Raw genomic sequence first — 14,728 nt, 5'->3', positions numbered from 1 at the left:
TCACTCGCCTGTCACTGACTTGCGAGCCTATCGCGGGCGGGCGCGCGCCCGCCGCGGCTCGTTCACAGACAAGTCAGTGCGTGTGACCGGCGGACTCGATGTCCGCCAGTCACACTGCGATCGCTCCTGTGAAGGGAGAAAGACAGAGCAGCTTGTGTAAACAAGCTGCCTGACAGTTCTCCCTGTGTAAAAGTGAAGATCTGTCCGTTCTACTATGTAGAACGGTTGATCTTTGCTTTTACACCAATAGGAATGTCCCTACACAGTTAGAATCACGCCCCTAGGACACACTTAACCCCTCCCTGTCCAATAAAGTTAACCCCTTCCCTGCCAGTGTCATTTTTGCAGTAACAGTGCATATGTATAGCACTGATTACTGTAGAAATGTCACTGGTACCCCCAAAAGTGTCAAAAATGTCAGTCAAGGGTCCGATCTGTCCGCCGCAATGTCGCAGTACCGAAAAAAAAATCGCAGATCGCCGCCATTACGCGTTAAAAAAAAAAACACCAAAAATGACAAAAATCTTTCCCTTTGTTAGTAAACGCGATAACTTTTGCGCAAACCAATCAAAATACGCTTTTTGCGATTTTTTTTACCAAACATAGGTAGCATAAAACAAATTGGCCGAAAAATGTTAAAAAATTTTGATTTTTACTTTTTTTTTTGGGGAATTTCATATAAAAAAATGTGAAAAATATTGTTATTTTTGCAAAATTTACGCTCTTTTTTTGTTTATAGCGCGTGATCAAAAAATCGCACAGGTGATCAAATACCACCAAAAGAAAGCTCTGTTTGTGGGAAAAAAAGGACGTCAAATTCGTTTAGGTACAGCGTCGCACGACCGCGCAATTGTCCGTTAAAGTCACGCAGTAAAAAATCGCAAAAAAACCCCTGGTCCTTTAGCAGCCAAATCCTCCGGGGCTTAAGTGGTTAATTTACAAAAATTTACAAATAAATATTAAAACACAAAGTTGTTTGTTTTATTTTTTTTTGTATTGAGTCATCATAATCTGTTTGTGATAAAAAAGAAAAGAGTCCATTGGATGTAGTAGCACAGTCCTAGTTAGGTTGCTAGGCAAATTTCGTTTTTTTTTTTTTTGTCTACTCTGTAATCAGTGGAGCGGTTGTTGATTGCTTCTGTCTGCTCTGGATCTCACAGGCTGTAGGTTTGACTGCTCTCCCCTGCCTTTTAGACGCTTCTGGAATATAAAGGGTTTAGCAAGGCAAATCTCGGCCTGAATATTTATTGCACTCCAGCCAATCCCTGGGGAGGTGTGCCCAGAAGGGGGTTGGAGAGGCATATAAATATTTCGGGATTTGGAGCAGCTGGTTTCTTTCTCCTCTCCCAGTTGGAGGAAATCCACCCATTTGTGTGGGGGTGGCTACCTCCGCCTACATCAGCTATCTTACGTCCAGCAGTTTTTAATCAGGGTTCCAGCTGTGGCACCTATTTCTGTTCCTGTCCTTCCCTGCCAGCCCCCCCCAATATACACTGTTGGTCCAGTCCCCCCTCTATATTATATACACCCTAGCCCCAGGCTCCCCCTATCTACACCCTGGGTCTGGAGATATATATATATTCTTTTAAATTATTTTTTGTTTTAATTCTCTTTTACCTTGAGTAGTCATAGGAGAAGATGCAGTAGATGCAGGAGCCCAGGATGAAGTAGAAATCCCAGATCCGCTGCGTTCCCTTGGGCAGAGTGTAGCGGCTCCCCAAGGCAAAGAGAACGAACATACAGCCCAGGCAGCTCTCCTGCTCCATCCTCCCCGAAACACCTCCACTGCGTCCAGTGTCCACCCGCTCTGTTGTGGGGAGGCTACACGAGGGGGGACACAGGCCGCTAGGTCCCTCACTCTCCACTGAGGCCTGACCCCCCCCCCCCGCCGACCTCTCCCACATCATGTAGGTGGGCTCCAAGGGGAGGAAAACCAGCTTTGCAGCGATGCGGCTTGGGCAAGGCATGCAGCAGAAGAGCAAACACAGCTTCCTGCTCGGGCATTGGGGAGGAGGTGGAGGAAATATTGGCCACCTGAGAAGAGGAGTGTGCAAAAAGGTAAATCAGCGCAATTAAATATAAAGTGGTATAGTGTTAAGACCCAATAATTTGGGACACATAAAGAAAATACAGCAGCTATATAGAACCTCCTTCACTAACGGGAGAAATGAACTATAGACAAATATGTATACAGCGCTATATAAAATCAAATAAAGTGACAATGTGCATCATATAAATCAATAAACTCGCTTACAGTGATATATATATTCCTCTTAGGTGCAATATAGAATGTCCATAAAGTGCATTCAAAGTAAAGTGCATAAGAGTCCACTAAAATATAAATATAACCGTGATTTAAAATTCAATAAAGTGCTTGATAGATGTTTCCATATAAAAGTGCAAGTGACACCACCACCATTTAGCCACCAGATGGCCTCTCACCTCACTGAAGCATTAAACCAGCATTGAATCCTCAATAAAAAATGCCACTTCGTGGATCGATCTCTCACCATCCCATGGACATGATATGTGAATAAAGATAATGAGGCATCTAAGTGTACACTGCTATTATCCTTTAATTGATTCACATTCAAAGTAGAATTGCACTCACATGAATCGGCACAATGGGCTTGTGCGGACCGTACACGCCAAAAACAGTAGCAAGTGAGTAGGGGGTCCCCCTACTGAGGAAGTCATGATGCAAAAGCATAAGACGCCACGCGTATAGGGGACGGAGACCTGGACGGACGAGCGGCGACCCACCAGCACGGCTCCCGACAGCTACTGTTTTTGGCTCTTAAAGGCTCTTTTATATACCACTGTCTACCTATTCTACTTTTATGTCTAAGGAGTTTGCCGATCTGCTGTTTTTTTGACTAAGGGTGTCCTGTGCCCCGCCCCTCTCTCCCACATTTTTCCTGTTGTGAGAATTAAACTTCTCTTTGTTCAAGCATAAAAGTGACTGGCGCCCATCTTTCTATCTTGTACACCATCCACCATGCCTATTAACCTGCACCCTGAGGAGGAATGTAGGCCCTCCCTATCTCTGGGGGTCACCACCAGGCTTCTGGAGGTTGGGGGGGGGGGGACACTACACTTATATGTCATATTTGAAGGTTAAGTTTGTTTTTCGTTATTTAGTAACGTGTAACTATTAAAACACTTAATTTGATGGTTTTCATTTTACTTTTTTATTGTCTGGATGTTATCTGAAGTATAATCTATGTGAGTAATAAAGAAAGTAAGGTAATAAAGGAACAACAAATTAAATAAACACCGTAATAGTTGGAGATTTGCTACGTAGTTACAGTTTTTACAGTGATATTATATGAACAATGGATTTGGATTTTATTTAGTTTCAGTGGGTTATGCTTGATCATTTTTACAGAGTTACAGTAACAGAGCGGGGTTTCTCAACCAGGGTTCCTCCAGAGGTTAGTAGGGGTTCCTTGAACAATGACCAATTTCTGCCTCTCAGATAAGTTCCTACTGACACCAATGATCTTTTTTAGCTATCTGTAAGAGGGAAATTTCTCCCAATGTCCACAATTGTAAGGAGTGTTCTTCCCACTGACCATCACACTAATGTATCACGAGTTGTAGATCTAGTCATTATTAGCAGGGGTCTTCTGAGACCAAAAAGGTATTTCAAGGGTCCCTCTGTCGAAAAGATTACAAAAGTCTGTAATAGAGGAATTGACCACGAGGCAGCAGTCAAACGTTGAAACATAACGTAGACTGCAGGATTTACATTTAACATGAGGTGGTGATCTCAGTTGGAACGCGCAGACAGGAAATGATGTAGGAAGAGAAACAGGAAGTTCCGGGTGAAAGGTGAGTTTGGAGGGAGTAGAAGGGAGACATTTCTGGAACTGGCAGCAGAGGAGGTAATAAGATATTATTTTATATTTTACACCCAGTAACTCTCTCGTCATGTCCGTCCTCTTCCTTCATCTTGAGTTGCTAGTTTATAAGCCAGATATATCCTAAATATAGAACCATTTATCCAACTGTCCATCCAGAGCCTCTGGTTTATAGATCAGATACATCCTAAATATAGAACCATTTATCCAACTGTCCATCCGGCACCTCTGGTTTATAGACCAGATACATCCTAAATATAGAACCATTTATCCAACTGTCCATCCGGCACCTCTGGTTTATAGACCAGATACATGATTTTGTATGTTTTCCCACTGACAAAGAAATGATTGGTCTATCATTTTAATGGTCAGTTTATTTTACCAGTGAGAGACAGAATAACAACAAAGAAATCCAGCAAAACACATTTCAAAAAAGTTATTAAATTGATTTGCATTTTAAAGAGTGAAATAATTATTTGACCCCTTTGCAAAACATGATTTAGTACTTGTTGGCAATCACAGAGGTCAGAGGTTTCTTGTAGTTGGCCTCCAGGTTTGCACACATCTCAGGAGGCATTTTGTCCCACTCCTCTCCAAGTCACTAATGTTTCGAGGCTGACATTTGGTAACTGGAACCTTCAGCTCCCTCCACTTATTTTCTAAGGGATTAGGGCCTGGAAGCTGGCTAGGCCACTTCAGGACCTTAATGTGCTTCATCTTGAGCCACTCATTTTTTGCCTTGGCCGTGTGTTTTAGGTCATTGTCATGCTGGAATACCCATCCATCACCCATTCTCAGTGGCCTAGCTGAGGGAAGGAGGTTCTCACCTAAGATTTGACGGTACATGGCCCCGTCCATCGGCCCTTTGATGCACTGAAGTTGTCCTGTCCCCTTAGCAGAAACCCCCAAAGCATAATGTTTCCCCCTCCATATTTGACGGTGGGGATGGTGTTCTTGGAGTCATAGGCAGCATTTCTCCTCCTCCAAACATGGCGAGTTGAGTTAATGCCAAAGAGCTCTATTTTGGTCGTTTTCACCCAGTTCCACTCTAAATCGTTCAGATGTTCATTAGCAAACTTCAGACGGGCCTGTACATTTGCTTTCTTGAGCAGAGGGACCTTGCAGGCATTGCAGGATTTCAGTCCTTCAGTAGTGTGCATAGTGTGTTACTAATTGTATTCTTGGTGACTATGGTCCCAGCTGCCTTGAGATCATTGACAAGATTCTCCCGTGTAGTTCTGGGCTGATTCCTCACCGTTCTCATGATCATTGAAACTCCACAAGGTGAGATGTTGCATGGAGCCCCAGACTGAGGGAGATTGACAGTTATTTTGGTTTTCTTCCATTTGTGAAGAATCGCAGCAGTGACATTCAAGTGAACTCAAGGAAAGGTTGTGAAAAAAAAATGCAGCCAGCAAAAATATAAAATATGCAATTTGCTTGTTATGACAGTGGGTAATTAATGTGGTGAAGCTGTAAAGTGGGTCCAGAACACACATCAGCATTAACATAATAAAGTCTTCCCTCCTTCTACCTTCATATTCCCTAAGATACATGGCATTTTTCTTTACTCAAGGACACTCAGTATCCTCTTACTTTAGGAGACCAGTGCCTACAAGCCCTACACTAATATGGCCTTATGCACTTTATCAGCATTACACTCTAGGCCTGGCCTATACCACCCAGCCACATTGCCAATATGGCTGCTGGGAACCCAGGTTGTTTATAGTGAGGGACTGGATAATAGCAAAGTACCCTTTACTGGCCATTCTAAGTCATCTGACCCAAGTTCAGAGGCCAGGAAGTGCATTTTTTGTAGTTAGTTGCTGTGGTGGCAAACCACTGCATTAGTTTGTCCGTTCAACAAACAGGCTGGATTTGCTTCAAACCTTTCACTGGACCCAAACTCATAGCTTGTTTCTAGTTACAGTATAATGTTTATTGAGACCCGTATATGATCTGTCTACAGAGATTAGAGCCTTGTATGGATCACATGCTCACATCAATGAGGATGGACAAGGACTCGAGTCACATGACTGAGAGGATATTAAACCTAACCCTAGAGATCATCAACTTGCTGACCGGAAAGGTGAGGAGGATTCTGGGAGGTCACATGACAACACTCTCTTCTCTATTAATAAAACACAGACCTGACTGGAGAGGTGAGGAGGATTCTGGGAGGTCACATGACAACACTCTCTTCTCTATTAATAAAACACAGACCTGACTGGAGAGGTGAGGAGGATTCTGGGAGGTCACATGACATCACTCTTATCTCTATTAATAAAACACAAACCTGACCAGAGAGGTGAGGAGGATTCTAGGTGGTCACATGACATCACTCTTATGTCTATTAATAAAACACAGACCTGACCGGGGAAGTGAGGAGGATTCTGGGAGATCACATGACATCACTCTTATCTCTATTAATAAAACAGACCTGACCAGAGAGGTGAGGAGGATTCTGGGAGGTCACATGACATTATTGTTACTCTTTCAATGCAGAGTTTTCCTCCAGTGAAGTATGGTGACCATTTAACCATCACAGTGCCTTCACCTCATTCCCTGAAATCTAAGAGAAACAATGTCAAGATTGTAGAACTTGCCAACAAGATCATAGATCTGCTGATAGGAGAGGTGAGCGGTGCCGGGAATTCTGGGACATTATCCAGTAACAGACAAGGGATGTGTCTGGATGGTGACTGTATCATTGTGTGTGTCAGGTTCCTAAGAGGTGTCAGGATGTCACTGACTCTGAGGAGGAGCATTTGGAAGGACACAAGGATCTCTACAAGAACGTCATGATTGAGAACCATCCACCCCTCACATCACCGGGTAAGAGGAGACTTTATTGTAAAGGAGAGAGCAGTACGGAGGGTCCACCTAGATCCCCCATCATCTGATAAACACATAGAAACAATGTATTCAGTCAGTGTGTGTGTTTCCTACAGATGAATCCAGTAATGGGAACCCATCAGAGAGATGTCCCCGTCCTCTGTATTCCCGGGATTCCACACAGGAAGATCACACCATCTCACATAATCTTAAAAAAGTGGTAAAAAAGGAGGACGGTGAGGTTGATGTGAAGAGGAAGTTTTCAGGACACAAAGACCCCTTCAAAGATATTGTGATGGAGCCATTCAGTGACCCAAACCCACCAGAGAAATGTCCCCATCCTCTGTATTCCCGGGATTCCACACAAGAAGATCACACCATCCCTCACCATCATCAGGTAGGTGGACTCGGAGTATAGCACACAGAAGTGATTCTGAACTTTGTGAAGGGACATTCTTCGATGTAATTTGTTGACTTCAACATCTGATGCTACATTTATTTGTGCCTTTTATATCTGCTGGATTTGCAATTAAATAGATGTTTCCTGTTATTTTGGAGTTTAGGATGAAGTACGGATTAATATAAAAGTTGAGGTTAAAGAGGAAGAATTAGAGACGTATGTGGGGGGGGGACAGCCGTCCATGGAGGACATTGAGATAATAATGAAAAGTGAAGAGGATGAAAACCCTCTGCCTATTGACACAGGTAAGTAACAGACACTATGGAAGAGCATGGTTAGGGATAGCTGACAACTGCATGAGGTCATTTAGAAAACTGTACTTTATTTCTGATTGCTAGCTCTTTGGGAACTCAGCTTCTTTGCTGCCTTTTATCTTGTTCTCATTATCATGAGCTATTTATATTGTCTTTAATTTTATTTTGTGGATGACTTAAGGTTAGTAGTCACTTTTCTGCTAAAACACCTCACGGTATATCACTGTCATTCACCGTACCCCCCTATCTCCATAATACAAAAAAAGTTAACCTCTTTCGGCACGCCCCATGCATATATACTTGGACAGGGTGGCCCTCCTGGGTGAAATCGAGTACCTTTTACGTGATTTTTAGTTTTGGGTCTGGTGCACGCACACGCGCTGCCAGCGACCTGCTCCTGCTGCTATTGGACACAGCGGGAGCCAATCAGCAGGTCCGCCAGAAACCCCACGATCATTCCTGAGAGAGGCGAAACGGTGGTCTGCCTATGTAAAGAAGGCAGATCACCGTTCTGGGAGAGGGGAAAATAGAGATCTTGTGTTTCTGCTAAGCAGGGGCACGGATCTCCATCTTCCCCCAGTCAGACCATCCCCTACACGGTTAGCAAGCTCTCCCAGGGAACACATTTAACCCTTTGATCACCCCTGATGTTTACCCCTTCCCTGCCAGTGTCATTAGTACAGTGACAGTGCTGCACTGATCACTGTATTGGTGTCACTGGTTCCTAAAAAGTGTCACTTTTTAGGGACCAGTCGCTTATTGAGATTTATTTTACCAAAAACATGTAGCAGAATACAAATTGGCCTAAACTGATGAAGAAATTTTGATTTTTTTACATTCTTTTATCGGATGCGTTTTTTTAGCAGAAAGTAAAAAATATTGTTTTTTTTTTTTTTCAAAATTGTCTCTCTTTTTTAGTTTATAGTGCAAAAATAAAAAAACGTAGAGGTAATCAAATACCACCAAAAGAAAGCTCTAGTTGTAGGGAAAAAAAGGGCATCAATTTTATTTGGGTACAGCGTCGCACGACTGCATAATTGTCAGTTAAAATAACGCAGTGCCGTATCACAAAAAAATGGCCTGGTCCCGAAGTTTTGTAAAATCTTTCTGGGGCTGAAGAGGTTAAAGTAGAACTACAGGCATTTTTTTTTTTTTTAATTTTGGATAGAGTAAGTGAGGGTTATTGTGGAGATTTACCTTCAATTCCTGTCCCATAGCCAAACAGGAAGTGGGTGTAAATCCCTGCAAATTGAGGGAATTCCATTGGGACCCCCAGGTCACCAGAACTAGTGTTCCTATTCAAAGATTTCCCCTCTATTACTTTTCTGGGGACAACCCAAAAATTGAGATTTTCTTTTACTTTCACTGATAATAGAAAACAAGACAAATAGAGAGGATGAATCTCCCTAATGGGTGCACAGACAGTAATAAACACTGACGGGGGCTCTAATACCTCTCCACTCTATCCAAAATCCCCAAAAAGTTTTTCCTTTAGCTTTAAGCATACCCAAGTTAGGCCTATTATCCCTGATTAGAACTGTCCTGCTGCTGGCCAATTTTACAATATAATGTCATATTCCCAACAAATGAAGAGAGGATACTGTTCACCATATGAAAGGTCCATCTCAATTCTTCAATATAGTGTCATGTTCCCAACAAATGAGGTGGAGATACTGTACACCATATGAAAGGTCCATCTCAAATTCTCAGTATAATGTCATGTTCCCAACAAATGAGGAGGAGATACTGTACACCATATGAAAGGTCCATCTCCATTCCTCAATATAATGTCATGTTCCCAACAAATGAGGAGGAGATACTGTACACCGTATGAAAGGTCCATCTCTATTCCTCAATATAACGTCATGTTCCCAACAAATGATGAGGAGATACTGTACACCATATGAAAGGTCCATCTCCATTCCTCAATATAATGTTATGTTCTCAACAAATGAGGAGGAGATACTGTACACCATATGAAAGGTCCATCTCCATTCCTCAATATAACATCATGTTCCCAACAAATGAGGAGGAGATACTGTACACCATATGAAAGGTCCATCTCAATTCTTCAATATAATGTCATGTTCCCAACAAATGAGGAGGAGATACTGTACACCATATGAAAGGTCCATCTCAATTCTTCAATATAATGTCCGGTTTCCACCAAATGATATCACATTGAAGTGGCTGCTAGACCAGCATACATGACTCTTATAACTAACCTTTTTATAATTATTTATAAATTGCTTACCAACAGATGGATGTAATTCTGGGAGTACTGCAGAGAGACATCTTCTATTATCTGTTGACTGTAACTCAGAAGATAATGTCATCACACAGGATTCTCCAGGAGTAAATACAAAAAACAGACCTTACTGTTGGGACACATCAATGGATCCCTCTGATCAGGGGGAATCTTCTGATCAATCACGTAATAGATTTGGAAATATCCATTTAAGATCTGACACAGCAGACCAATCTTATCTTGAAGGTGAGAATCTATTCCTATGTTCGGTTTGTGGGATATCTTTCACAGAAAGCAAAAACCTCCTTGAACACCAGAGTATTCACATGGGTGAGGGACCTTTCCTTTGTTCAGTTTGCGGTAAATACTTTATAGAAAAAGAAACGCTTTTTGTACACCAGAGAATACACACAGGTGAAGATCCTTATTCATGTACAGAGTGCGGTAAATCCTTCCCTCATAAAGGAGCACTGTTTGAACACCAGAGAAGTCACATAGGTGAGCGTCCGTTTTCCTGTGCAGAGTGCGGGAAATGTTTTACACAGAAAGTCACCCTTCTTATACACCAGAGAAGTCACACGGGGGAGCGTCCCTTTTCTTGTTCAGACTGCGGAAAATGTTTTTCTGAGAAGGGAAAACTTCTTATACACAAGAGAAGTCACACCGGCGAACGTCCATATCTATGTTCAGAGTGCGGAAAATGTTTCACTCGGAAAGGAGACCTTGTTAAACACCTGAGAATTCACACGGGTGAGCGTCCTTATTCCTGTACGGAATGTGAGAAGTCTTTCAGTCATAAAGGAGACCTTGTAAAACACCAGAGAATTCACACAGGTGAGCGTCCTTACTTATGTTTAGAGTGCGGGAAATCTTTCACCCAGAAAGGAAACCTTGTTATGCATCAGAGAAGACACAACACGGAGCGTCCTCACAGCGTTCAGAGTGCGGGAAATGTTTTACACGTAAAAGAAGTCTAATTAGACATCAGAAAGGACACTGGATCGAACTGTTTAATTTATGGAGCAACTGTAGGATAAATAAAAAATATTTTTTAAAGTGTTACATCCTGGAGAAGAAGAAAGGAGCGCCCGTTGTCCAAAGAAGTGCTAGTTGGAAGATAGGTGAAAAAGCATTTATTGAAAGTAGCTACAAGTACATCAAGCCGAAACAGGTTGGACCTTCTTGAGGGGGGAATGTGGCCTGGCCAGTCTGTACCCAAATAGGGAGGTCTCCAGAAAGGATGGCGTGTACCTACTTGTGTTGAACCTCTCCTTGCCACTAAACACTGTCCCTGCCAGACGGGTGACCTGTCCCTTCACTACCTATATGCGAACTGCCTGGGAGCTAAGGTCCTAAAAGAGTCTGCCTGACCCAAGATGGCCACCAGTGACCAAGGAATTTATAGAGGACCCATGTTCCTCTTAACTTCCTCTCCCTCTGCAATGCCGCTGGGGTTGAGTGCTATCTGCAGTGGAGAAAGTAGACTGCATCTGCCTATAATCAGGAAGGAAGATCATTACACTGGCCACACACTGAAATCGCCTTTTTGAAAAAATACCTATAGAATGTCCTTAAAAAACATACACAGTGGAGGGGTTGAGGCACCAACTAACGCGTTTTAGGCACACAAGCACTTTTTCATAACCTATGAATAAGTGCTAGTAAACCTGAATCGCATGAGGTGGTCTCTTACCTCTTTGATGTGCATTAATGGACTGTGCCTGTTTTTATGCAGGTGCAAGCCCAGCTCGTAACTGGAGATATCAAAAGAAAAAAATCCGGGTGGCTGCATACTGAAATTAGCTTTATTGAGAAACCATCCATAGACTGTAGTAAAAACAAAGACCACACAGTAGAGGGGTGAGGAACCAGCTAACGTCTTTCAAAACCCAACAATAAGCACTAGTAATAATGAAATGTGTTAGCTGGTATCTCACCCCTCCACGAGTGCTTGTTCAAAACCTCTGAAAAAGTACTGGTAAGGATGAAACTCGTTTAATGGAATTGGCTTGTTTATATGCAGGTGTCAGCCCAGCTTGTAACTGGAGATATCAGAAGGAAACCAGGCGGCCGACCACTATCCATTGTTTATATGCAGATGTCAGCCCAGCTTGTAACTGGAGATATCAGAAGGAAACCAGGCGGCCAACCACTATCCATTGTTTATATGCAGGTGTCAGCCCAGATTGTAACTGGAGATATCAGAAGGAAACCAGGCGGCCGACCACTATCCATAGAAACAAAGTCTAATAAATGCACAATGAAGGAAGGAGGGAGAAGCTAATGCATTTAATGCTTACTAGCAATTATTTATAACCTAGTGCTAGTGTAGCGAGTGTCGTGGACTCCCCATCCCCTGCTTGCTCTTCCTGCCGACAATTCAGGAGCCGCCCTTTTTGGTAGGGGGAAAAGTGGCAAATTTCTCACTTGTTAATTGTGCTCACAGTGATTTTATTTAACCAGGTTTACCAAAGGGGCTGAGGTTGTTCTTGGAGTCGAGGCGCAGAACAGCGAACCCAAAATTACCAAGCGCTCTTTCAGGGGTGGCCACTACTTATGGGGGTTCATCCAGGATAACTTGTTCTGCTGGCAAACCTAAAAGACAGTATCCCAGAGAACCTTAAGATGGACACTACTACTGCAATCCAGTGGTCCACCAGGAGTCATGTGTGGTGATTAGCCTTCCGAGGGAGGCTTGGACAGAGGGACAAGTTGATCAGGCGGTGAAGGCACTAGTTTCTGACCAGCCTGATCAAGAGAACTCCTGTACCTATGCCTTAAAAAAGTGGAGGAAAATAATCCCTACCTGTTTTTAACGGGCAAGCATATGGCTGACCAGTGATGTCAAAGCTTGTCTGATCCAGTTGAGTGTATCTGATGCGAGCCCTGAAAGTTCAGGCCAAGCAGCCCCATTGGAAGAAGCTACCCCACCAGCGTTTGACACAGTTCCCCATATATGGCTAATGTGTAAGGTAAAGTCTACAGACTTGAAAAGATCAGTTTTTAAACAGATAGAAAACTGGCTAAAAAAAGCCAGAATTCTTACAGTAGTGGTTAATGACTTACTCTGAATGGTCTAAGGTTATCAATGGTGTACCCCAAGGTTCAGTGTTGGGACCCTTACTTTTTAAAACCTTTTATAAATGATATCGGGTCTGGGATTAAAATGATAATTTCAGTCTTTGCAGATGACACCAAGCTATTCAGTGAAATCACAACCGTACAGGATGTCTCCAACTTACAAGCCGACCCCAATGCAGTGTTTAATTGGGTGACTATGTGGCAAATGAGGTTTAATGTTGATAAAAGTAAAGTTATGCACTTGGGGGCTAAGAATATGCATGCATCATACATACTAGGGGCAGTACAACTGGGGGAATCAATGGTGGAGAAGGATTCTGGTAGATCCTAAGCTTCTTAACCTCCTCCCATCCGCGCTACAGCCGTCTTTAAACGGCCTCCCAGAAACACGCTCCCCGCGCGCTCCCGCGAGCGCGCATCGGGGAAAATCTGTGTCGGCCGTGTCCCTTGGACACAGCCGATTACAGATCGTGGTGAATGGCCAATCACAGCGGCCATTCACCACGTGATCGGACTGTCCAATGAGAGATGATCTCATATGTACAGGTCCCTCTCAAACAATTAGCATATTGTGATAAAGTTAATTATTTTCTGTAATGTACTGATGAACATTAGACTTTCATATATTTTAGATTCATTACACACAACTGAAGTAGTGCAAGCCTTTTATTGTTTTAATATTGATGATTTTGGCATACAGTTCATGAAAAACCAAAATTCCTATCTCAAAAAATTAGCATATTTCATCCGACCAATAAAAAAAAACTGTTTTTAATACAAAAAAAGTCAACCTTCAAATAATTATGTTCAGTTATGCACTCAATACTTGGTCGGGAATCCTTTTGCAGAAATGACTGCTTCAATGCGGCGTGGCATGGAGGCAATCAGCCTGTGGCACTGCTGAGGTGTTATGGAGGCCCAGGATGCTTCCATAGCGGCCTTGAGCTCATCCAGAGTGTTGGGTCTTGGCGTCTCTCAACTTTCTCTTCACAACATCCCACAGATTCTCTATGGGTTTCAGGTCAGGAGAGTTGGCAGGCCAATTGAGCACAGTAATACCATGGTCAGTAAACCATTTACCAGTGGTTTTGGCACTGTGAGCAGGTGCCAGGTCGTGCTGAAAAATGAAATCTTCATCTCCATAAAGCTTTTCAGCAGATGGAAGCATGAAGTGCTCCAAAATCTCCTGATAGCTAGCTGCATTGACCCTGCCCTTGATAAAACACAGTGGACCAACACCAGCAGCTGACATGGCACCCCAGACCATCACTGACTGTGGGTACTTGACACTGGACTTCAGGCATTTTGGCATTTCCCTCTCCCCAGTCTTCCTCCAGACTCTGGCACCTTGATTTCCGAATGACATGCAAAATTTGCTTTCATCCAAAAAAAGTACTTTGGACCACTGAGCAACAGTCCAGTGCTGCTTCTCTGTAGCCCAGGTCAGGCGCTTCTGCCGCTGTTTCTGGTTCAAAAGTGGCTTGACCTGGGGAATGCGGCACCTGTAGCCCATTTCCTGCACACGCCTGTACACGGTGGCTCTAGATGTTTCTACTCCAGACTCAGTCCACTGCTTCCGCAGGTCCCCCAAGGTCTGGAATCGGTCCTTCTCCACAATCTTCCTCAGGGTCCGGTCACCTCTTCTCGTTGTGCAGCGTTTTCTGCCACATTTTTTCCTTCCCACAGACTTCCCACTGAGGTGCCTTGATACAGCACTCTGGGAACAGCCTATTCGTTCAGAAATGTCTTTCTGTGTCTTACCCTCTTGCTTGAGGGTGTCAATGATGGCCTTCTGGACAGCAGTCAGGTCGGCAGTCTTACCCATGATTGCGGTTTTGAGTAATGAACCAGGCTGGGAGTTTTTAAAAGCCTCAGGAATCTTTTGCAGGTGTTTAGAGTTAATTAGTTGATTCAGATGATTAGGTTAATAGCTCGTTTAGAGAACCTTTTTATGATATGCTAATTTTTTGAGATAGGAATTTGGGGT

The 14,728-nt window shown here is 43.2% G+C and overlaps 1 protein-coding gene across 1 annotated transcript in view; it reads left to right on the top strand.

Moving 5' to 3' along the window:
- Positions 1–5,292: 5,292 nt before the first annotated feature.
- LOC309564407 (uncharacterized protein) overlaps positions 5,293–14,728 on the top strand; it is a gene marked incomplete at its 3' end in the record, with an annotated part of 50,817 nt that continues 41,381 nt past the window's right edge. The window contains exons 1-6 of the mRNA XM_082269035.1: positions 5,293–5,952; positions 6,369–6,500; positions 6,587–6,698; positions 6,815–7,095; positions 7,262–7,403; positions 9,673–10,631. Coding sequence (XP_082125161.1) covers positions 5,818–5,952; positions 6,369–6,500; positions 6,587–6,698; positions 6,815–7,095; positions 7,262–7,403; positions 9,673–10,631 — 1,761 coding nt within the window. The 5' untranslated portion in view covers positions 5,293–5,817. The remainder of the gene's footprint in view (positions 5,953–6,368; positions 6,501–6,586; positions 6,699–6,814; positions 7,096–7,261; positions 7,404–9,672; positions 10,632–14,728) is intronic.

The sequence above is a fragment of the Pelophylax lessonae genome (assembly GCF_965119305.1).
Source record: "Pelophylax lessonae genome assembly, chromosome: 9".
NCBI classification, from domain to species: domain Eukaryota; kingdom Metazoa; phylum Chordata; class Amphibia; order Anura; family Ranidae; genus Pelophylax; species Pelophylax lessonae.
Note: the sequence above shows the minus strand (reverse complement) of the source record. Positions and strands in the feature narration are given on the sequence as shown.